This window comes from Ochotona curzoniae, unplaced genomic scaffold (genome assembly GCF_017591425.1).
Source record: "Ochotona curzoniae isolate NIBS_2020 unplaced genomic scaffold, NIBS_Ocur_1.0 contig_1014, whole genome shotgun sequence".
Lineage (NCBI taxonomy): Eukaryota > Metazoa > Chordata > Mammalia > Lagomorpha > Ochotonidae > Ochotona > Ochotona curzoniae.
Window position 1 is genome coordinate 9257326 of NW_024464920.1, and position 19435 is coordinate 9276760.

General features: G+C 44.9%; 1 protein-coding gene across 1 annotated transcript in view; it reads right to left on the minus strand.

Annotated features, from left to right (window-relative positions):
- Positions 1-2425: 2425 nt before the first annotated feature.
- ELK3 (ETS transcription factor ELK3) overlaps positions 2426-19435 on the minus strand; it is a 59525-nt gene continuing 42515 nt past the window's right edge. The window contains exons 4-5 of the mRNA XM_040980483.1: positions 10024-10146; positions 2426-4739 (exon numbers count right to left, since the gene is read on the minus strand). Coding sequence (XP_040836417.1) covers positions 4641-4739; positions 10024-10146 — 222 coding nt within the window. The 3' untranslated portion in view covers positions 2426-4640. The remainder of the gene's footprint in view (positions 4740-10023; positions 10147-19435) is intronic.

A 19435-nucleotide genomic window follows, 5' to 3' on the forward strand; every position in this document is an offset into this window, starting at 1 on the left:
TGTGCAGCTGAGGCTGTCAGGTAATGAACACATTCATGGATGACCTGGTCTGATCGTGGCTCACACCACTCATCTGTGGATGATATCCACACACCAGTTTTCTGGATAATTACTTTTTGGGCCCAGTCTTGGTCATTTGTTTCTCTGTAGAATTTCTGGCCAGTCACTCCAGTGTTCCAGAAGCTCTCTTCTTTTTAAATTTCAGCTCTTGTTTAACTTCTGTATTACCAGTGATATAGGCTTGATTTTCATTCAACATCCTAGTTTGCTGAATTCTGGAATGCTTCCTCTCCCCCAAGTTGAGGTATCCTCTTCCTTCTGCTTGACCTTTTCTTGGTTTGATACTCTCATTCATTCTTTGGTGCTCAGTTATTTCTGCCACAAAGCCTTCCCTAACCAGTACCTCACCTTACGGGGTTATGTGCTGTGCTGTTTAGCTGCCTTGCTTTCCAGTGTCATCCTCATACTTTAATCTCATTCAATACTTATTCACATATTTCCCTCTCACTAAAACTCTGAGCTTTATAAAGGGTTTATGTGTTCCTCAGCTCTGTATCCCTGGTCCCAGGTACTTTTTTTTTTTTTTTGAAGATTTATTTATGTTCATTGCAAAGTCAGGTATAAAGACCGGAGGAGATACAGAGAGGAAGATCTTCCGTACACTGATTCACTCCCCAAGCCGCCACAATGGCTGAAGGGGAGCCAATCCGAAGCCAGGAGCCCGGAGTTTCTTCCGGGTCTTCCACGCAGGTGCAGGGTCCCAAGGCTTTGGCCATCCTTGACTGTTTTCCCAGGCTACAAGCAGGGAGCTGGATGGGCCGCTGGGATTAAAACTGGCACCCATATAGGATCCCAGTGCATTCAAGGCAAGAACTTTAACTGCTTTGCTATTGCGCTGGGCCCCCAGGTACATTTTTAAGAGAACATGTTTATCTGTTAAAGAAACCCAAATACAGAGGGTCTTGAGAAATAGTCTTGTTGGTTATATAATGCTAGCTTGCAACTATTTTCTCTGGATGGACAAAGGCAAACATAGCTGTCCAAAATTGCACGCACATACACACACCATCCACGGGGGGAGAGGAGTAGGACTGGGAATAAAAGTCAGTACTGGATAACTCTAGATAATATTGAGAATACATTCTCCCAGAAACAAACATGTATTTAGGATTTGTATAGGCCTGGTGCTCTTCTCTGTAAAGATATAGATTGCTAGTTTAAATTCGTGACGTTTCCTGTAGCTTAAGATACTGGGCTCTACAATGAAAATGCTGTGTTTTAAATCTGGTCAACCTTAAAAATCTTCAGCCAATTACTTAACCATTCTGGGTCTCATTTTCCTCATATATTAAATAGTATATAGTACTTCCCATTCATGGTTGTTGAGCAAAGACCGAATCAAGTCATCCATGTTCCATGTTTAGAACAGTGCCTGGCACTTAAGAATTGGGTTAAAATAGTTGTTGTAAGTGGTGGAATTATGAGGTGGAATATTGAGAAATGTATGTTTTTCAGCATATAGCTTAGGAACTTGGAATAATGTTTTCTGTTACTCTTGATGGGGCCATGAAGGTTATGTAATAAAATATTTTGAACTGGGAAAAAAATAGTTGGTGTCACTGAAATTGTGTCAGCCAACAGTGAATGAAAATAAGAACTCCAAGACCTGAATCACCTGGGAACGAGAAGGGAACTGAACATAGTGTGTTCCTAAGTGCCAGTCCTGGAGGTGAGGCCATGCAGTCCCAGGTAACGGGGGAGAAATGCTTGTGTGGAGGTAGGCATAAAAAGGCATTTCATAAAACCAATTTAGTGAACTTTCAGGTATATAAAGGTCCAAACAATTCTTGTAACTCTCTGTGAGGGAAACAGGTTTACAGCCCCCCATTTCTGAAACAGTGCCTGGAACTAGGTTGGTTTATAAATGCCTCTTCAATAAATGATTTTGACTATCACCAATCATATATACCACATGCAGCTGTGAGGTTACCTGTGTCCTCTTAGCTCTCTGGGACAGTGCATTGTACAAACCTTTGTTAACCCACTGTTTCCCTTCTGGTGTTCGCGACAGCTCACGCCAGTCTTCCTCTATTAAACCCAGGATGACAACCCATCACCAAGCCTGGCACCTCACATTCCCCTGCAGCAACACAATGGCTAATGGAATAAATAGTAACTTTTTTTTTTTTATTTCCTCCTCACTTCCCCCTCCTTGGTACAGATCAGTTGATAAAACTTAAAATTTAAAAAAATCAGGATACTGTTTTTCAAAGTACTTCCATTCGCCCTCAATTCAACCACAGTAACTTATTTTTAACTCAGCTGTGGATATGCTTTATGTTAAGGTTTATAACTTCATATGAGAAACTGAAGTTGGTATCATCTCAAGTACATGTGGGAAAATCAATCTACTTGCCTCTAAATATCTTTTATCACAAAGTATTTATTGAACAAAAATAGTATAACAATAAAAATGATACATATATGAAAGTGAATGAAGATTTCAAGTCATAGAAAGAGGTGTACAAAAAGAACAGTGTTCAGGTTATTTCTCATAGTTGCAGAACAATCCAGCCATAGCAGTTTTGACATTGATCAAGCAGACTAAAACACAGGAGGGTATCTAGCATTCTTTGAAGCCTAATTTCTGCCTACTTAAAAAGGAGAATGAGGCAGAGCTGTAAGTTATATTTCAATACTCTGTCTCTTTGAGCTATAGTATATTGGCCCAAGAATGGCATTTTTTCCATCTTTATGTTGTAGAGTACATGTTAATCACAATATATCGAGAAAAAAAGAATTTAGACTAAATTTCCAATCAGGTTTTATATTTTAAAGTTCTAAAGACATTTTGGATGTGGGTATTTTTCTCCACATTAATTTCGTTTAGAGATTCTCCCATTTTAGAGTCTAATGCTTTAACCTAACACGTTTTGGGCCAGTAACCATCTATAGCAAGGTACTGCAGACGGAGGGTCAGACTGAACATGATCATGATTCTGTCTTCAAAGCTTTGTGGCCTCAGGCAACCCCTGCGTTTATGCATAGGTCTGTTCTGACCTGGGAACTGTAAGAGGCATTATCCAAGACCCCTCATGACTCTTCATGTTCTGTAACTACCAGCACCCTGAACCACCTCCCTTTGTTAATGCAAGCCCTTTAGCCTGGGATGGGGTGACAGTGTTGTCATCTACTTGTGAGTTTTGGAAGCAGTCCTATTACTTTAGTTAGAGGGGCATATTAGGGAGTGTTTTTCCTTCTCTTGATAAGAGCTCACACTCCCAACAAAGATACTTATTTCCATTTGGAAAATCCTAGGTCATTTCCATATGAAGTGACAGTTGTTAAATTTCTTGGGAATTTAAGTGAAAATTGGTTTCCAACTTCCCTTCCTCTTTGTAATAATCCCTGTCATTTAGTACCTGGATTGGATTATTCGGTCACATTTCAAACTGGTTTCTGTTACTTGGAGTTAAGGATTACAGTTACCCTTCCTGCCTAGGTACTGCTGTGGTGCCTCTGAAATGCTGCCCGATTTTTCTGAAGGAAGGCCAAAAAGGCTCTCATCGCTGCACTTAAACCACAGCACTCAACAGAAATAGTGTTCCAAATAAAGTAAGCTTCCTTCAGAGTAATATTTTATAATTTCCTTCATCCTCAGCATAAATTTAATAAATCATTAAGTAGTGTATCTGACACCTCTCCATACTAATAGGCCTCAGGACTTCCAATTGTGTGTTAAATGAATTTTTGGATCCATGAAAAATTGTAATGATGCCTGATGTAAGAAAAATTGTTTGAATTCAGTCGGAGTCTGGAGCTGGAACATGGTAAATGTCAGCTGGGTGTGAGTCTGGGAAATTGGGAGAAGCAGGGCTAGTTTTAAAAGTAAGATTATACAAACTTGGTAATGTTCTAGGGGCTGATGATAGCAGGAACTTCAGGAAACTCAACATTTTTGTTTGAGAGGCATCTAAGTTCATTTCTTTAAAAATGCGCTTGGGAACATTTTCTTTCATAAATGCTTACTGTCTAAATATGGCTTGTTTTATTGGATATTACATTTACTGAGTTTCAGTTCAAAAAGATTCTAAGGCAATTCTTACACAATTGAAAGCAAAAAAAGTGATATGAGTATGCTTTCATATTGCCTACTTGTGAAAATAATGAAATTCTACTAGAGCTGTTTGAAACTAATTTTTGTCTTTCAGACATTTTTTTCTTAATACTAAAAAATAGAAATCATTTACATAATCTAAATGCAAAGGAAGGCACAGCTGGTTATAGGGTGTTACAAGCACAGTTCAGCATATGCAGAATTAGAGGAAATAAGCTTCACATCCTGATTAGTTCTACTGAAAACCATTAGGAAAGGTTCTTCACTGTCAACAGTGTCCACCACATAAAGAGCTAAGAGGGTATAAAAAGAGACATTAAAATTCACTTAATGCAAAAGATTTCCATATATACTTGAATATATAAAAAAACCAGTTTTCAAAATGCTAACATAAACTATGTTGTGAAAAGTGCAAACCAAATTAATGGGGTTTCACAATGTCCTTCTCAAGACACAGGTAAACTAGCCCCTCGGGACAAATTTGTTTGTCTGTTAATGAGTCTTTAATTGTGGCCAGATGTCATCAGGATTTCTGGGAGCTGGAAGAAAGCAGTACTGGAGAAGCAGCTCTGTCCAGGCTGGGGAGCGGCACTGGCATGTGGCCGTTGAGCAGTGTAGGGAACTGTAAGGAAAAAAAATTAGAATTATTGGCAAGCTCAGCAGTGGACAAGGGTCCTTTGTAGTGTCAGGCTGCCGGTTATGGCTTTCTCTCCTCACCCCTGTACCAGAAATGAGTTGCCAGTTTGAGTTAACAGGAACATGACAATGATAGGGATATATGGCTGCCGGCAGATACACTCTAGATGTTGCTAAAACATGTTCCAGTGCTACTTTTAAAGGTTCCAAGCTATTCAAGAATACTGATTTACTTTATTCAAAACAAACATTTTGGCCAGCCTGTGTACATGCAAGTAGTAATTTATCATGTATTTTTGTAATGGCTGTCAAAATTCCATAGAATTCAGTAGTAACTGAGAAAAAGTACTCAGTAATTGTTTTGTTTTGTTTTTTACTTTGGAAATGAAAGGACTTTGATTATTTCATTAGGTGCCTGGTCACAACTAGGTTATTTCATTGCCTGTTTTGTTTGTTTTTTTTTTAAATCATCGGGACCGTCTTATAATTTCCTATTTTAGTTCAACTGAAGTTAAATATTAAACATAAGCACTGAATATCAGCTTCAAGGCCTGGCACATATTATAAGTACAATAAATATTTGTAGAGCAAGTCAGTTTGAGTGTTGAGTGACTTGCAGGCTCTTAGTAACATGTCTTAGTGGCCTGGATCACTATTTCACTTAGTCTCTGGAGACAGTGTAATAAGTTGGGTATCCCCATTTTACAGATGAGAAAATGAGGACTTCACAGAAATCCTGCACAGCGGGAAAGCAGCAAAATCAAGCTAATGGGATTATTTTCTCTATCATCCTTTCCAACTTACCTTGGCGAGGGCTGAGATGTGGAGGGAAGCTCTTTAGTAACTGTTTCACATTCCTTAATGTGGAATTATCCTTTTTCTACTTCACTCATCCAAAAATTTTTAAAATCATGCTTTTGCCCACTATCCCCACTGTCCTACAGTAAGCACTGCTAGATAAGATTTTCCACTCCCATGTTTTAGATTCTTCATCAGCCTTGGTTTTCTTAGTCTTCCCCATTGTTGAAACTGACTTCTGCCCTTTATTTGCCTACACTCGATTGGTATAGTTTCTCTTGTGGAGCCTGACTTTGCTGGCATGCCTGCTTCTGTCAGCCTGTCTTTCCATACCATGCCTGTACTTGATCACCGTTCCTTGTTAGATGTCCCCAACTCATGCCTTTGCCCCAGAAGAACTACCTTTTATCTGATGCTCTTTGGTAGTTAGGAGTAAACTTAGCTCTAAACTTGAACCAGGCTCTGGTATTTACATGGGGCTGGCATTGTGGCATAGCAAGTGAAGCTGCTAGCATCTCGTATAGGCCCAATTTTGTGCTTGGGCTTTTGTACTCAAATCTGAAGGAAACTCCTGACTCTGGCCCAGCCCTGGCAACTGTGGCCATTTGAGGTGTGAACCAGCAGGTAGCAGATATCTTTTCATCTGCTGTCTCCTGGTCCCCTTCCTTCCTCACCGCTAACCCCACCCATCTTCTCTTCCATGTGACTCGAACAAAAGCATTTACTCCTCTCTGTGCAGCTTGAAATTTTTTTACCACTGTTTTACAGCACAATCCTATCATGCTGAAGACCCATGGCTACTCTTCCAACTTGAATTCTTACCACTCTTAAACTGACTTTACTTAACCAAGGATATCAATCAGTCAAAATGAACTATGCTCTGTTGTCAAAATCTTGTCCCTACTTACCAGAACAGCATCGCCGGTGCCCTTCTGACTTTGATCCTTAGTCCCTCCCCCTACCTGGAGATAGTCTTTCTCCTGCCCTGTCACCCTTGTCTGCCCCCACCTCGCCCTTGCCCCCAGTCTGCCACGGAGCACTGCAAGTACTTGGCTGGGTTAGGTTTGTGGAATTAAAAGTTACAGAACATATTCTCATACACCTTGTTTTAATACATACGTGTTCCTACTAGGTATAGTCCAAATTGGATCCACATGCATCTTAAAAGTGCTGTGGAACAGACATGTTGTAGATAAACTCAGTGTCCAATTGTCTAGTATAAAGAGGTTTTCTTTTTACTAGTAATTCAAGGTTCTGTATTTATATGCAGCATTTGCAGCTTCATTAAAGCATTTCTCTGGGGCCAGTGTTGTGGCACAGAGGATTAAGCTGCCCCCAAGACTCTAGCATCCCACCCACCCTAACGGGCACCGGTTCCAGTCCTAGATGCTCTGCTTCTACTCCAGCTCCCTGCTAACGTGCCAGGGAAAAGCAGAAAATAGTCCATACTCCCATGCCCTGCACCCACAGGGGGGACCTGGATAGCTATGTCCCTGGCTACAGGTCAGCATCAGCCGTTCTTGCTAGCTGGGGAAATCTTTCAGCAGATGGAAGCTCTCTCTTTCTCTCCCTCTCATTTCACCTTTCAAATAATTCTGTTTAAAACAAAACCTCAGTTACAAAATATCTCCCTTCCAGAAAGATTGTTTTCCTGTCTCGCCTCACCTGAAATTCTTCAATATCTGCTATAACAATTGTATCAGAGACATTCTGTGCGGAAACTCAGCCCTGCCAACTATTACCCATGGTTTTGGACCTGCCTTTCCAAACATTGCAACAGGAAAACTGGCCAACATCACTTAACAGTTGTGGTAGGCCAACTCTGGTTCTCTCTCTAACATTTGTTTTAAAAGATTGTTGTTGCTTTATAATAAAATTATCTTCATTGGCTTAAAAGGGGTGCAATTGATTTACAAAATTGAAAGTAAATATAGGAAGGGATATTGTTGACTGACAGTGATCTGAATTCCTCATCAATTGTAGTGTCTAAATATTTTTAAAGTAAGCAGGCATTATCAGAGGGCCTGTGCTCAAGTCTTGGCACCACTCCCATCTGTGACACCCAGGTATCTGCCACCCATGCGAGAGAGCTGCACTGAGTCTTAGCATCACCGCTTCAGCCCAGAGCCCCAGCTGTGGGCAGCCATTTGGGAAGTGAACCAGTGAAGGAAAAAATCTTTTTCTATGCCTTTCAAGACGACGACGACGATCAGAAAATACTATTCCTCTTGCCATGTTTTGTTGCTTACCACCCTCAACTTTTACCATTTACTTGCTCTTTCCACAGGAAAAGTAATATTAAAATATACCAAATTGCTTTTTCTTTAATCTTACGGTTTGCAGCCACACAAAGAGGGCCCAAGGGCATTGCAAGCTGTCAGCCACTCAGATTGGGATATAAATATATATTTCTTTAGAGTTGCATTTTGAATGGTTCCTTAGAGAACAAGTCTATTTAGTGAAGCTAAAATGAAACGTAAGCAAATAGTCTTTTCAAGGCCCCAATTCTGTAGAATTCTAGATGTAATTTAGGAAGCACTGGTCTGAGTGGTTCTCAAATGTAGTTTCTAGATCTACAGTAGCATCACTGGAAATTTGAAAGAAATATTTTTAGCAGGCCCCGTTCCTCAAGGTGATTCTTGAGTTAGACTTGAGAACTACTGGTCTACACAAGAGACCAAAGAGGGATTACTTGTCTCCCCACTCCCAGAGATGCTATAGTGTATACAATCACTGTGGACATAAACCATTGTTGCTGTTCCAGATATTGCGCTGGAAATGTCAGGATCCTGGGCAAAGAGTTTTCCCCCTTGTTCCACCCACACCCACCACCACCACAAAAAAAAAAAAAAAAAAAAAAATCAGTAGTAATCCATGACTTTCCTAAGAGGTCACCAAGCCCAATTAGAGGTTAGAATTCCCAGTAAGGGAGGAAATGAGAGACTATCTGTTATTCAAGACATCTACTGAACTCTGCAAAAGCTGTTAAGACTCTAGGGCAGTCTTGTAGTCCCTTCCCTATGGGACTGACTGTAGCCATACAATTCCCTTGTGCTTTGCTTCATGTTAGAACACTGCTCTAATCTTGAGACTTAGACAAAACAAGCACTTGTATCCCCCCGCAACAGATTAGTACTGCTGATGTAAAAATTCACTATTAGAAGAGTGCTTGTCGCTGCTTTTTTGCTACTTCTACTTTTTGCTTTAAAGTCAACATGTTGGCTCTGTATGGCTGCAATTGAATTTCATTGTAATTGGAATAAAGATCAGGGGAGAAAGAAACCTGAATACTCCAAGAACACAGTCATATCACGACACAATACCCAACTCGCAGGAAACCAGAGAAGCAAAATACCAATCACAACTTGCTTAATCATACTACCCTACCTCCAACGAGACCCGAAATCCCAGCACATCTAGCTCTTGTCACAGCGGAGGTCATTAGCAAATGGTCACCTTAACAAGCAAAATGACCAGCTGGGAAGATCAGGGAGACCTGACCTTTTTAACAGTTGCCTTTCTTAGATATCCCTTTAGGAACTCCCTGGGATATCCATTCCTTTATGCAGTTGGCCGTAAAGATGAGCACCATTTGTGTACCAAGCAGTGCATCAGATGCTGAGTCACCACAGCAAAGAGGATGCAATTCCTGAGGGCCCACAGTCTGTCTTGATACCAAGTACTAGGTCCAACACAAACCCAAGAACCCAGGCTAACCTGGGGTCAGCCACATTGGCTTCATGGAATGCAAGGCGGATGAGTCAAAACTAGAAAAAGAAGAGGCAGTTTGCCCTGTGCCTACCTTTGCTTCACTCCTGTGCTCAGATATTCAAACAGTAGCACCCTGGTTGATGAGTAACCATTCAAGAGGTTGTAACAACCATCAAAGAGGAAATAATGATTTCTGACTGATAGCAAGCAGTGCTACTGCAAGGTTCCAGTGTGGGAGTGAGTCGTGAAGGTGCTTGCCACATGCAAGGTTTTGCAAGGTCGAACAGCTCAATCTTCAGTATTTTTAACCAAACACCCTGGATGTTCCTTTTTTGTTGTTGCAGAACAAGCAAAACTTGATTCTGATTCATGGAAATGTGTCCATCCCGTTAAGGAGACATTACTCACTGTTTTAATTTTGTAATCTATTTCAAGTGAGTCACTACGCTAACAGGATTAATAATTCTAAAGCTTTTTGAACTTTTACAAAAAGTTTTAAAAGTTATGCTTTAATTGTGTAAAAAAAAAAAAAAAAACTCAAAGCACAAAGATCGGATTGCTTCACATAGGGACACCTGACACAAGCATGCCGATTTCTGCCCTGGTGGAAAATGCCTGCCTCTGAGGACTGTGCGACGCCCTTACCTTGAACCCCCTTAGAAAACTCTTAGCATTTTAACACAACATGTGGCAGAAATTACCACCTAAAACTCTAAGACTTACAGGAAAAACCATCTCTCAGAAGTACGACGTTTGCTCACCTGGAACAGCGTGTTTGGCCCTTGCAGCCGGGCAGGACTCAATGGAGCAACGGGGCTGAGGCTGCTCCAGAAGTGGATGCTGGACAGCAGTGGGCTCGGGGTCAGAAGCAGTCCATTTGGTGTCTGGGAGGAAAAAGCAGACAGACAGTTCTTGCTATAGATATTTGCATACCTCCAGCCATGAGCAAGCAGCAGAGACGTGAGGTGCGCTGGCCACTGGCCAAGAGACAATGCTCGCTCCACTCAGGAAAATCAGACGACTCTTAACACCATTCACTTCCACACTCTCCAGCACTAATATTATGAACAGTTGTATAAAGGAGGTATTGACAAGTTGCTATCCATAAATAGTCTGCCAGAAAACACAGGCTTGTAGCGTCTTTAATCCAAATGGTTCCCTCACGTTGCTCCCACTCCTGTATCAAGCCAGATGTAGTACACAGCCCAACTCATGCCACAAAGGGTGTTCATTGTCATCTGCATGTCCACTAGGTGCACAGTATACCCCTCCTTAGACACACCACCAACCAGCTGCTAAAATACCCTGGTAGCACCCCACTGGGTGGTGGTAATTCATCACCCTCTGAGGGCAATGGCCCTCTTGTCAACTTGAGTGTGAAGCCCACACCCTGGGTTCTCAGGAGAGAACCAGGGCCTGCATTTTCCTGCACACACCACAGGAGTCCTGGCCCAAAAGCCAGCTAGAGGGCAGGAGATGCTAGGCAACACAGCCAGCCCAGCTGGCGAGTCTGTCGCTTTGCTTCTCAGCTGAGGTGAGCTCCTTGGCACCGGCTGGTTTTACACCTTGGGTGCCTGTGGGGAGCCTCTCAGCAGTTCTGTGATGTCAATAAGGTGCTTTGTGTCAGTAGCAGGCTGGCCCAGGCGCCAGCATTGCAGATTGCATCATGCTGGATGTTCAAGTGTTATTTTTTCCTAGAATTGGCCTCAGCAGCTTCATTAATTATTGAGAGCTTTTGGGCCTAAACCTGAATTGAAAGGTTGCTCTGTTCAGTGGGATGGAGGCAAATATCCAAAGGTCTTCAAACCGGTGAAGTTACTGAAAAGTAAACAGACTCATACCAAATTACGGGAGTTGTCGGTTCCAGGGCATTTCCTACATATTAAAATGACCTATGAGGTTACTAGGAAAAGTACACGTTGTGAATAAGCTTTCCGTTTGTTGCAGGCTCAGGCAGCTTCCCAAGTGGCCAGGCCATCTGGCCCGACAGTTAGGAATTAACTGCTCTGCGGCATCTTTGCAGGGTTCCAATGTCAGGACCAGTGCCTCCCGGCTGGCGCATCTCAGGTGAGAAACCGTACTTCCTCAAGCCTCAGTTTCCTAATCTTTATGTAAAAAGAGGAAAATTAAAAGACCCTCAGGACTTACAAGGTTTTCAGGAAGATTAAATGATGTACTCAGTACTCTTAAAGCTCGTTGAGTATGCATGCCAGATACAGATTAAGGGACTACAAACTAAGTAATGAATGAACCAATGAATTACTCATTAAAAGTATATCTGACAGACTGAGTGTATTTTCTCTGTTCACGGTAGACATAACTATCTGTAGAAGAGTACTTAATTCCCCCAAACAAACAAGCGACTTAGCTGGCCCTAAATTATGTTAAAGGAGTGGAGAACTACATGACTGGGGAGCCAGGTTCCAAGCACAGTATGTCACACAATCACCGTGTTCAGAGCCACCTTCTAGTTTTGTCAGAACAACTGGAGAGGGCTTGGGGTACAGCAGGGAAGCCGGCAGCTGGGTCTGAGTACTGGCTCCTCTTCCTGCCTCAGTTTCCTGTTGACATGCACCCCGGGCGGCAGCCAGGATGCTGGCTCAACTGGTGCTCCCTGCCACCTCCATGGCACACCCGAGTTGAGTTCCCAGCTGCTGCACATTTGAAGCATGAACCAGTACGTATGGATGGTCTCTTCCCTTGATAATGAAAAATAAATTCAAAAATTTTAAGAAAAAAAGCAAAAAAGTTTATCAGCTGATACTGAGAATGGACATTCAGTTCATGGAAAGATAATTATGTGAAATAAATATGAAGAAACACTATTAAAAATAATCTTTGGCACCACAAAACATAGCTGTCTTGCATCATGGCCATATATACACACACAATCCTTTGTAATCCTTTGAGCAATAAATACATAAGCAGAATTCGGATTTCCCTAATCCAAGATTTGTAGCCAGGTCTAGATTTGAGATGTCTGCATATTTGTTTCCAAGGGATACAGCATGTAATCAGAACACAGCGTTTCTCCTGTGTAGTATGTTTGAAATGTTGTCTATAATACATGCAAATAAACACTGAAATTCTCTGCTCCCATGCCCCTTCTGCCTGAAAAACCTGTGGCCTTAAAGACCAACTTAGGTAACGTGTCTAAGTTAGCAAGGTTCCCATAAAGCCTGACCTGGGTTGTCACCACCACACAACTTTTATTGCCTCTCTCCACAGGCTCCTGGAGCCTGGCGAGTGTGGACCTCAGCCCAAGGGGAAAGGCTACACAAAGAAGCCACAAGCACAAGGCCTGCTTCTTTAGAGAAGTCTTTCAGAGTGACCCCTGGGCCCAGGGACTGCCCGGGGAAGCAGGGGTGCTGAGGGCACTCCTTTGTGGAGCGTGGGGCTGCGGAGGAGGGATCCAGAGACCAAGATGCCTCATTTGTCATCCCTGTTCAGTTCTCCCACAGCTTAACACGGAGCCCTAGAGCCTAGAGACATGCCCTGCCTCCCTTTGCCCATCAAAATGCCACCTCCTCAAAGGAGCTTTTCCTCATCTCCCCGCAACCAGATGGGATTTCTCTTTTGGCATTTGGCAGGTTCTGCCTCCTGGCACTCCATAACCTTTCTGGGATTTGATTGTCCTACAGTACCCAGATTCTAAGTGCTCGAGGGGCTGAAGGGTGCGCCCCACCCCTCCCATCACTGAATGGACATGTTCATCTGGGAGTAAGAACTCCTAACTTCCACATCCGGTGTTTCCTACAGCTCTTTCTCTCTGCGGTACCAACGTTTACAGATCCTGTCAGCAAACCTTGAGTGCCCCGTATGATTCAGATATCACAAACCAAGGACAAAATGAGATGTGGCCCAGGCCCCTTGGACCACTCAGTATCCCAACCAAGGAGAGGTGGGATGCCTTTGTAGCTGACTCCAGATATGGCCCCTGGTGCCCCCATTCCTGTTGCATCTAAGCCCCTGCCGTTATAAAAGACATTGTACAACAGCCATGAAAATGCCTGTCCACTGTCTCCCCACTGATTCTGCACACTGCAAAACACTATGTTCTTCCAAACGCTTATGGTTCCAGAAAAGGACGGCTTTAGCCATTATCCCAAATTCCACTTACACCAATTTCATGTCCTCAGACTTCCTTATGTGAACCATCTTAAGTTGCTTGATATATCCCAAACTTATCTAATGAGAGTACTTCAAGAAACTCATAAAGTCTCTTGCAGTTCATGAAGAAATTCTTGAAGACCAAATCTAAAATAAGATTTTGGTGTGAAAAGGTTTTTGAAATCCATGCAGCTTTTTCATAGCACGAATTCCCAAGAACAGTGTGAAGATTCCTCATAGATATATTTATAATTTCAGCTCTTTTTTCACACCAAAATAAACAGCTTTTAGTTCCAACCTTTTATATACTTTCTTAAAGTGCCTTGCTACACGTAGAGCATCACAGAATTCCAGCCTACCGGTCAGTCAGTGTTCATTCCAGAAGTTCCCCGACTGTCCAAGGCCCTGGATGCTCGGGCTGCAAGCACCCTTCTTCATTTCCATGGATGTCTCCAAAACTGCCTGCAGTCTGAAACTTCCCTTCGCTCCAATGTTAGGACAGTACCCATAGCCTGTTGATGGTACTCCCCAAGTCTCGAAGTACAGCCTCCCTGACCTCATCCCACAGCTCCCAGCCTTGGATTCTGTCTCATGCAACAGTATCCATCTGGACCAGGATCCCCTTTTCCCTGTCCACGCACCACAAGGACTTACAAAAACTGCAGATTTGCCCACATTCTCTCCATGCCTTCTCTTCCCTCTCCCTCACCACTCCACTTTCCTGTCGAACTCACCCTCACTACATTTCTGACTCAGAGCCTTTTCATTTCTATGTCCTTCCCCACAAGCCATTCCCCTACCTACAAAGCCTTCATCCCGTCTGCCAGAAAAACTAACACATGGCTCCAGTGAGCTAGCCCCGGGCACGAGGCTCTCGCCATCCTTCCCCCACCTCTGACAGACTCAGTGCCGCCTTCCCTAGTGGTCTGTGTGTGTCCACAATTCTATTAGGTTCCAAAGGGAAGTAATGAATCCTGGACTCAGACTCGTATCCGGGTCTGCACCCCCTGCAACAGCAATTGGCACATGGCAGGTGCCCACAGCTGTAGAATTCAACTGAATGATCTTAACCCCGTCAGCTCCTAAGGTGCCTCTGCCATGTGTCACCTGCATTGCAGGCAGGGCAGATCTCATGTTCTTAACAAGTGTTCATCCTCTTGGTGCCGTTACTGTGGCTTACACAAAATGAACAATTATCTTGAGAAGAAGTCTAGTAGGTCTCCATCTTTTGTTCCATTTACACCTCTAGCAGCTGTGACTTTTCCATCAAAACAAGTCTAAATTCTTCAGCCTTCATTCAGGATCTGCTATAATGTTATGCCAAGGTCAGGGAGAGATCGTTTTATACTCGTTATGGGCCAGAGAGTGACCCAGAGGCCTAGGATGGGGTTGCTAATTGCTATATCCCTGGGTTCCCAGCAAGTGCCTAGAAGTTCTGTAATTATCTCCCAAATGATTCGTTAAAAATGCTAGGCAGGCAAGCACTGTGCCGCACCTGACTACGGTCTCTTCTTGGGGACTCCCATATCAGTGCACAATTCAAGTCCCCAGAAGCTCTGCTTCCAATCCAGCTTCCTGCCAACACGCCTGTCTGGAGTGTGTCAGTGTATGTTCAGCAGATGACAGTTCAAGTACTTGAGTCTCCTGCCAGTCGTGTGAAATTCCTGGCTCCTGGCTTCAACCTAGCCAGCCATGGCTGTTGGGAAAACTTGGGGAGTGAGCCAGCACATGAAGATTCATTCTCTGTCCTTCAAATAACTTTTGTTCAAAAGTAGGCATTGGTTATGGGGCTGACTGAGGCAGGAGCTGCCTCACAGGAAGCATTTGTTAATCACTTCATTGATGACCGGAGGTGCTGGTCAGCCGGTCATTCACACCTTAGGAAAGTAACAAACTTGCAGATGTCAGTGTAGCAGGCTATACCCACAGGCACCTCCTGTCTTCAACGCCTAATAGTGCCTAAGGAATCTCCGACAATACTACCTAGAAATCCTCACCTAGAAACTCACTATGAACCTCTGGGAACCCCTAGTGCTGTCCAATTTTCAAATCAATGCATGAGTTAAAGGACTGTGGTGAAAGAGTGGATACCCCATGGCATCTCATTACACGTTTTGCATAGATCTGGTCTTCGGAACTGGGCACAAGGCAGCAGAAGGATCAACAGAAGACATGGGGTGGCAGGAGGCAGGTAGAGACCGGGGACCCCAATGCAGGAAGAAGGAGGGCACCACCAGTCTGTCTGGAGGAACCAAGCAAGTAAGTCAAGCCAAACTTGGACCCCTGACACCTACAGAGATCTCCTACAGGGACATTCTCCATCCTGCGGGAACAGTCTGGGGACAGCTATAGGCTGGGCTGCAGGAGGGACAGTAGGAACAGAGCTGATTACTGCTGGGAGGAAGAGGAGAATCCCCTCTCCTCTTTCTGTGTGTGTGTGTGTGTGTGAGAGAGAGAGAGAGACAACAAAAGAGAAGGGAAATGGTGGGGCCCGGCGCGGTGGCGCAAGTGGTTAAAGGTCCTCGCCTTGCACGCCCGGGATCCCATATGGGCGCCGGTTCTAATCCCGGCAGCCCGGCTTCCCTTCCAGCTCCCTGCCTGTGGCCTGGGAAAGCAGTCGAGGACAGCCCAAAGCTTTGGGATCCTGCACCCGCGTGGGAGACCCGGAAGAGGCTCCTGGCTTCGGATCGGCATAGTATTGACCCGTTGCGCTCACTTGGGGAGTGAATCATCGGATGGAAGATCTTCCTCTCTGTCTCTCCTCTCTGTATATCCGCCTTTCCAATGAAAAAATAATAAAAATAAATCTAAAAAAAAAAAAAAAAAAAAGAGAAGGGAAATGGAAAAGCTCCCTGAAGTAGGATGGGAAGCAGTCTACCCAAACTGCTTCTCATTATGGGTATCCATGTTGCCCCAATTTTCCACTTTCTGATTTTGGCTGAAGCATGTTAGGTCTTCAGCACTTCAGACTTCTGCAGGCTTACCTCCAGGGACTGAATGCTGATCCCTGCACACATCCCCCAGTGCCCACGCATGTCTGAGTTCAGGATCTCCTATGGCGTACAGGAAAATGAACAGAGAGGTCTTGGGCATGAATGAGGAAAGATGTAAGGCTTCAACCCTGATTGAGTTACCTTTCCCTTTGTTAACAGTTCGGATGGACTGAAGAGAGAGGACAAATGGGATGGGGGGACAGAGGAGACCACGGCACAAAGAATCCAGAGTCCCAGCTGGCACCACTCAGGCTGCCATGGTGGCTGGCCAGGGGTCAGAAGGGTTTCATGTCCTGGCCCCTGATTCTTGGTCTCCACTCCTGTAGCTTGCATCAAGAGTCAATAGCCTGAGTTTTCAGCAACACTCAAGGATGATCTTGGCAGCTAAGCTCCAAGGTCACCATTCCTTGGTGCCTGGCTGGCTTTTGGATCCCAGCTTGTCAATTCCTTGTAGTTCCATGTTTGAGTCAAAGATCATCGTCTACATCGGCAATCTTTGTTAAAAATTCAGGACTGAGAACAGGCTCAGAATCAAGATGGCGGAATAGGGTAAGGACACGTTTAAATGGACAGAGAACAGGCCCAACTGCACTTTGTACAGCTCCTAGCAGGTGTACAGTATGCCAAGGGGTGTTCTTGGGGCCCGAGAGAGTGCTGGAATGTTAATTATTTTCATTCACATACTGTGGACAGAAATTTCAAATCTGAAATTGAACCTACTCTAGTATGTAATTTCACAAGATCCCTAGAGGCACTTGTGGCCACATGACACAGGCCCCACCAAACTTTTACCCTTCTTGCCATCTTTCTAGCTGGAAATCACTGATTTTGGGACTTTGGTGTACAAGGCAGTGGGCCACCACTGCACATCTCCCAGGGATGACAGAGTATTGATGTGCACACATCACTGCACACAGCCCCCTCAAGGAGGAAAGGAGTGTGTTAGGACCCAAGGAAAGCCAGTGGGTGGCCCTGCCTGTCAAAGGCTGGAAGCACCACGTGCTGTCCCAAAGCCTGAAAGTCCTAGGCTGCCAGGAGCACATGCCCTTCTGACAGTCCCTGGAAACACGGCTATGGGGCTGGGGTGGTCTGACACTGCTGGAGCAGGCACCTGAGCATCCAAGCCCCACGCTGACTTGGAGCATGCCCCCATCCTCCAGGAGCATGGCTTGGAAATTAAGAAGCAAGCCCCGTGGTGATCCCTCTGAACTCCGGTGGAGCACCCAGGTGCATCTCTGTGAACTTCTACCCCTCCCTGTCAGTCACCCTGCACAGCCTCGGCAGGTGCAGAGGGAAGGGAATTCAAGGTCAGATTCAGAATCTAGGGCTTTAGTACCCCCATTAACAGCCAGTGACTCCTTCCATCCTGCACAGGTATAGCCCTAAGCATGCCCAGTCTCCCCACCTCATTCTGCCTTTCACCCCACAGCCCTGAGATGTGAGTCCTGTTAAAGCAGCCTGGCTTTCAGACTCACTGCATTTCCCAACTGGAGCTCACACTCATGTTTTAGCTCAGTCCTGCACCTTGCATTACCTGTGACCATTCTCAAGTCACTCCTCTCCTCAGGCCAGCTGTGAGACCACGTCCCTATCTCCAGCCCCTGAGTTCACAGTTCCAGGTCCTAACCTAGAATGATCCCTGAGTAACTTCCTCAGAGACCGATAGGGCTGGTATTGGCCACACGCTACTCAGAGCAGGGGTTAAGGCTCATGGAGGCAGCGCCGGCTCAAGTGTACAGCTGTCGGCCCTGGGGGACCAAGCACGAGGACCTTCAGTTGACCCACTTGCCCCATCTCCAGGCAGACCCTTTCCTGGGCTGCTACTGGAGCTACATCCCCACAGTCCTTCCCTGGTTGGCTTCACTGCATCACAGATGCCCAATTTAACTGCCCATGCTCCTTCACACCCGTCAGAGAAGGCCTCCCTGTCCATGGCAAAACACACACAGTACCGTCAGCTCGCTAGTGTGAGCTGCCAAAGCCCACCTGCCCCACTTGGGCCACCATCAGGTAGGGTTTAAGTGCGCGTAAGAAAAATGCTTATTTAAAAAAAGGCTGTGGGGTAAGGCTTTTGCAGCTTATCACATACCTGGGGTGCTACCATGGCACAGGCAGCCAAGCCTTCTAGAGCCAGAGCACTCCATGTCAGTGTGTGTACTCCAAAGAGGACTGCCAAGATCCAAGTCACATCTACCACATACTGGTCATGTGAACTGGGACAAGTGCCTCCACACTCGTGTGCTTCAATGTGATCCCAGCAACCACAGCATAGAGATGCAGCAGGACCCACATCCCCTTGTGGACTCCAAGTCCACTGAGAACCAGGTGTGAGAGTCAACGTGTGGGTACTACAAAACCCCAGGGTGCTCATGTCTACACTTGGAGTGAACTCATACAGCATAGCACCAACCCCAGCACACACACACTCCCATCACACAGGCTACTGGCCACAGTGACTACAGCACGTCTCAGGACACTGCTACCCCACAATAGAATGCCTGGGTGCAAATGCTGGCTCTGCCTCTGATTGAATTTTCTGGTAACACAGCAGCCCACGAGGTAGCAGGGGCTGAGCTGGGTTTCTTCCATCCACAATGAGACCCAGATTGAGTTCCAGGCCCTTGGCTTCAGCCTTGCCCGGTCATGTGTCGCCATCTAGGCATGTAGAACTCTCAATTCATCTCTTGCCTCTTTGAAATAGAAAGTGATTACATATATTCATATACAAATATACTTGGTAATCCATTGCAGAGACGTGGAAATGGGTTGAGAACAAGTGCCCACAGCCACGCCCCAGGAAGCCAGGCCTCAGGACCTGAAGCCAGGTCACTGCCCCTAAAGCCACTGCCCTTAGTAACCAGTGTTGCTGACCATAGCCAGCTCTCAGGCCACAAACTAAATGGTGCACCAGCACATCCACCATCTTCACCTGCAACTGTCATCTGAACAAGAAACAGCATCTGGTTGGTTTGTTTTTAGGGGAGAAAAGTGTGCTACCTGGTTTATTCCCCAAATGCCCTCAACAGCTTGAAATGGAGAAAGACCAAAGCTGGGAGCCAGAAGTTTGATC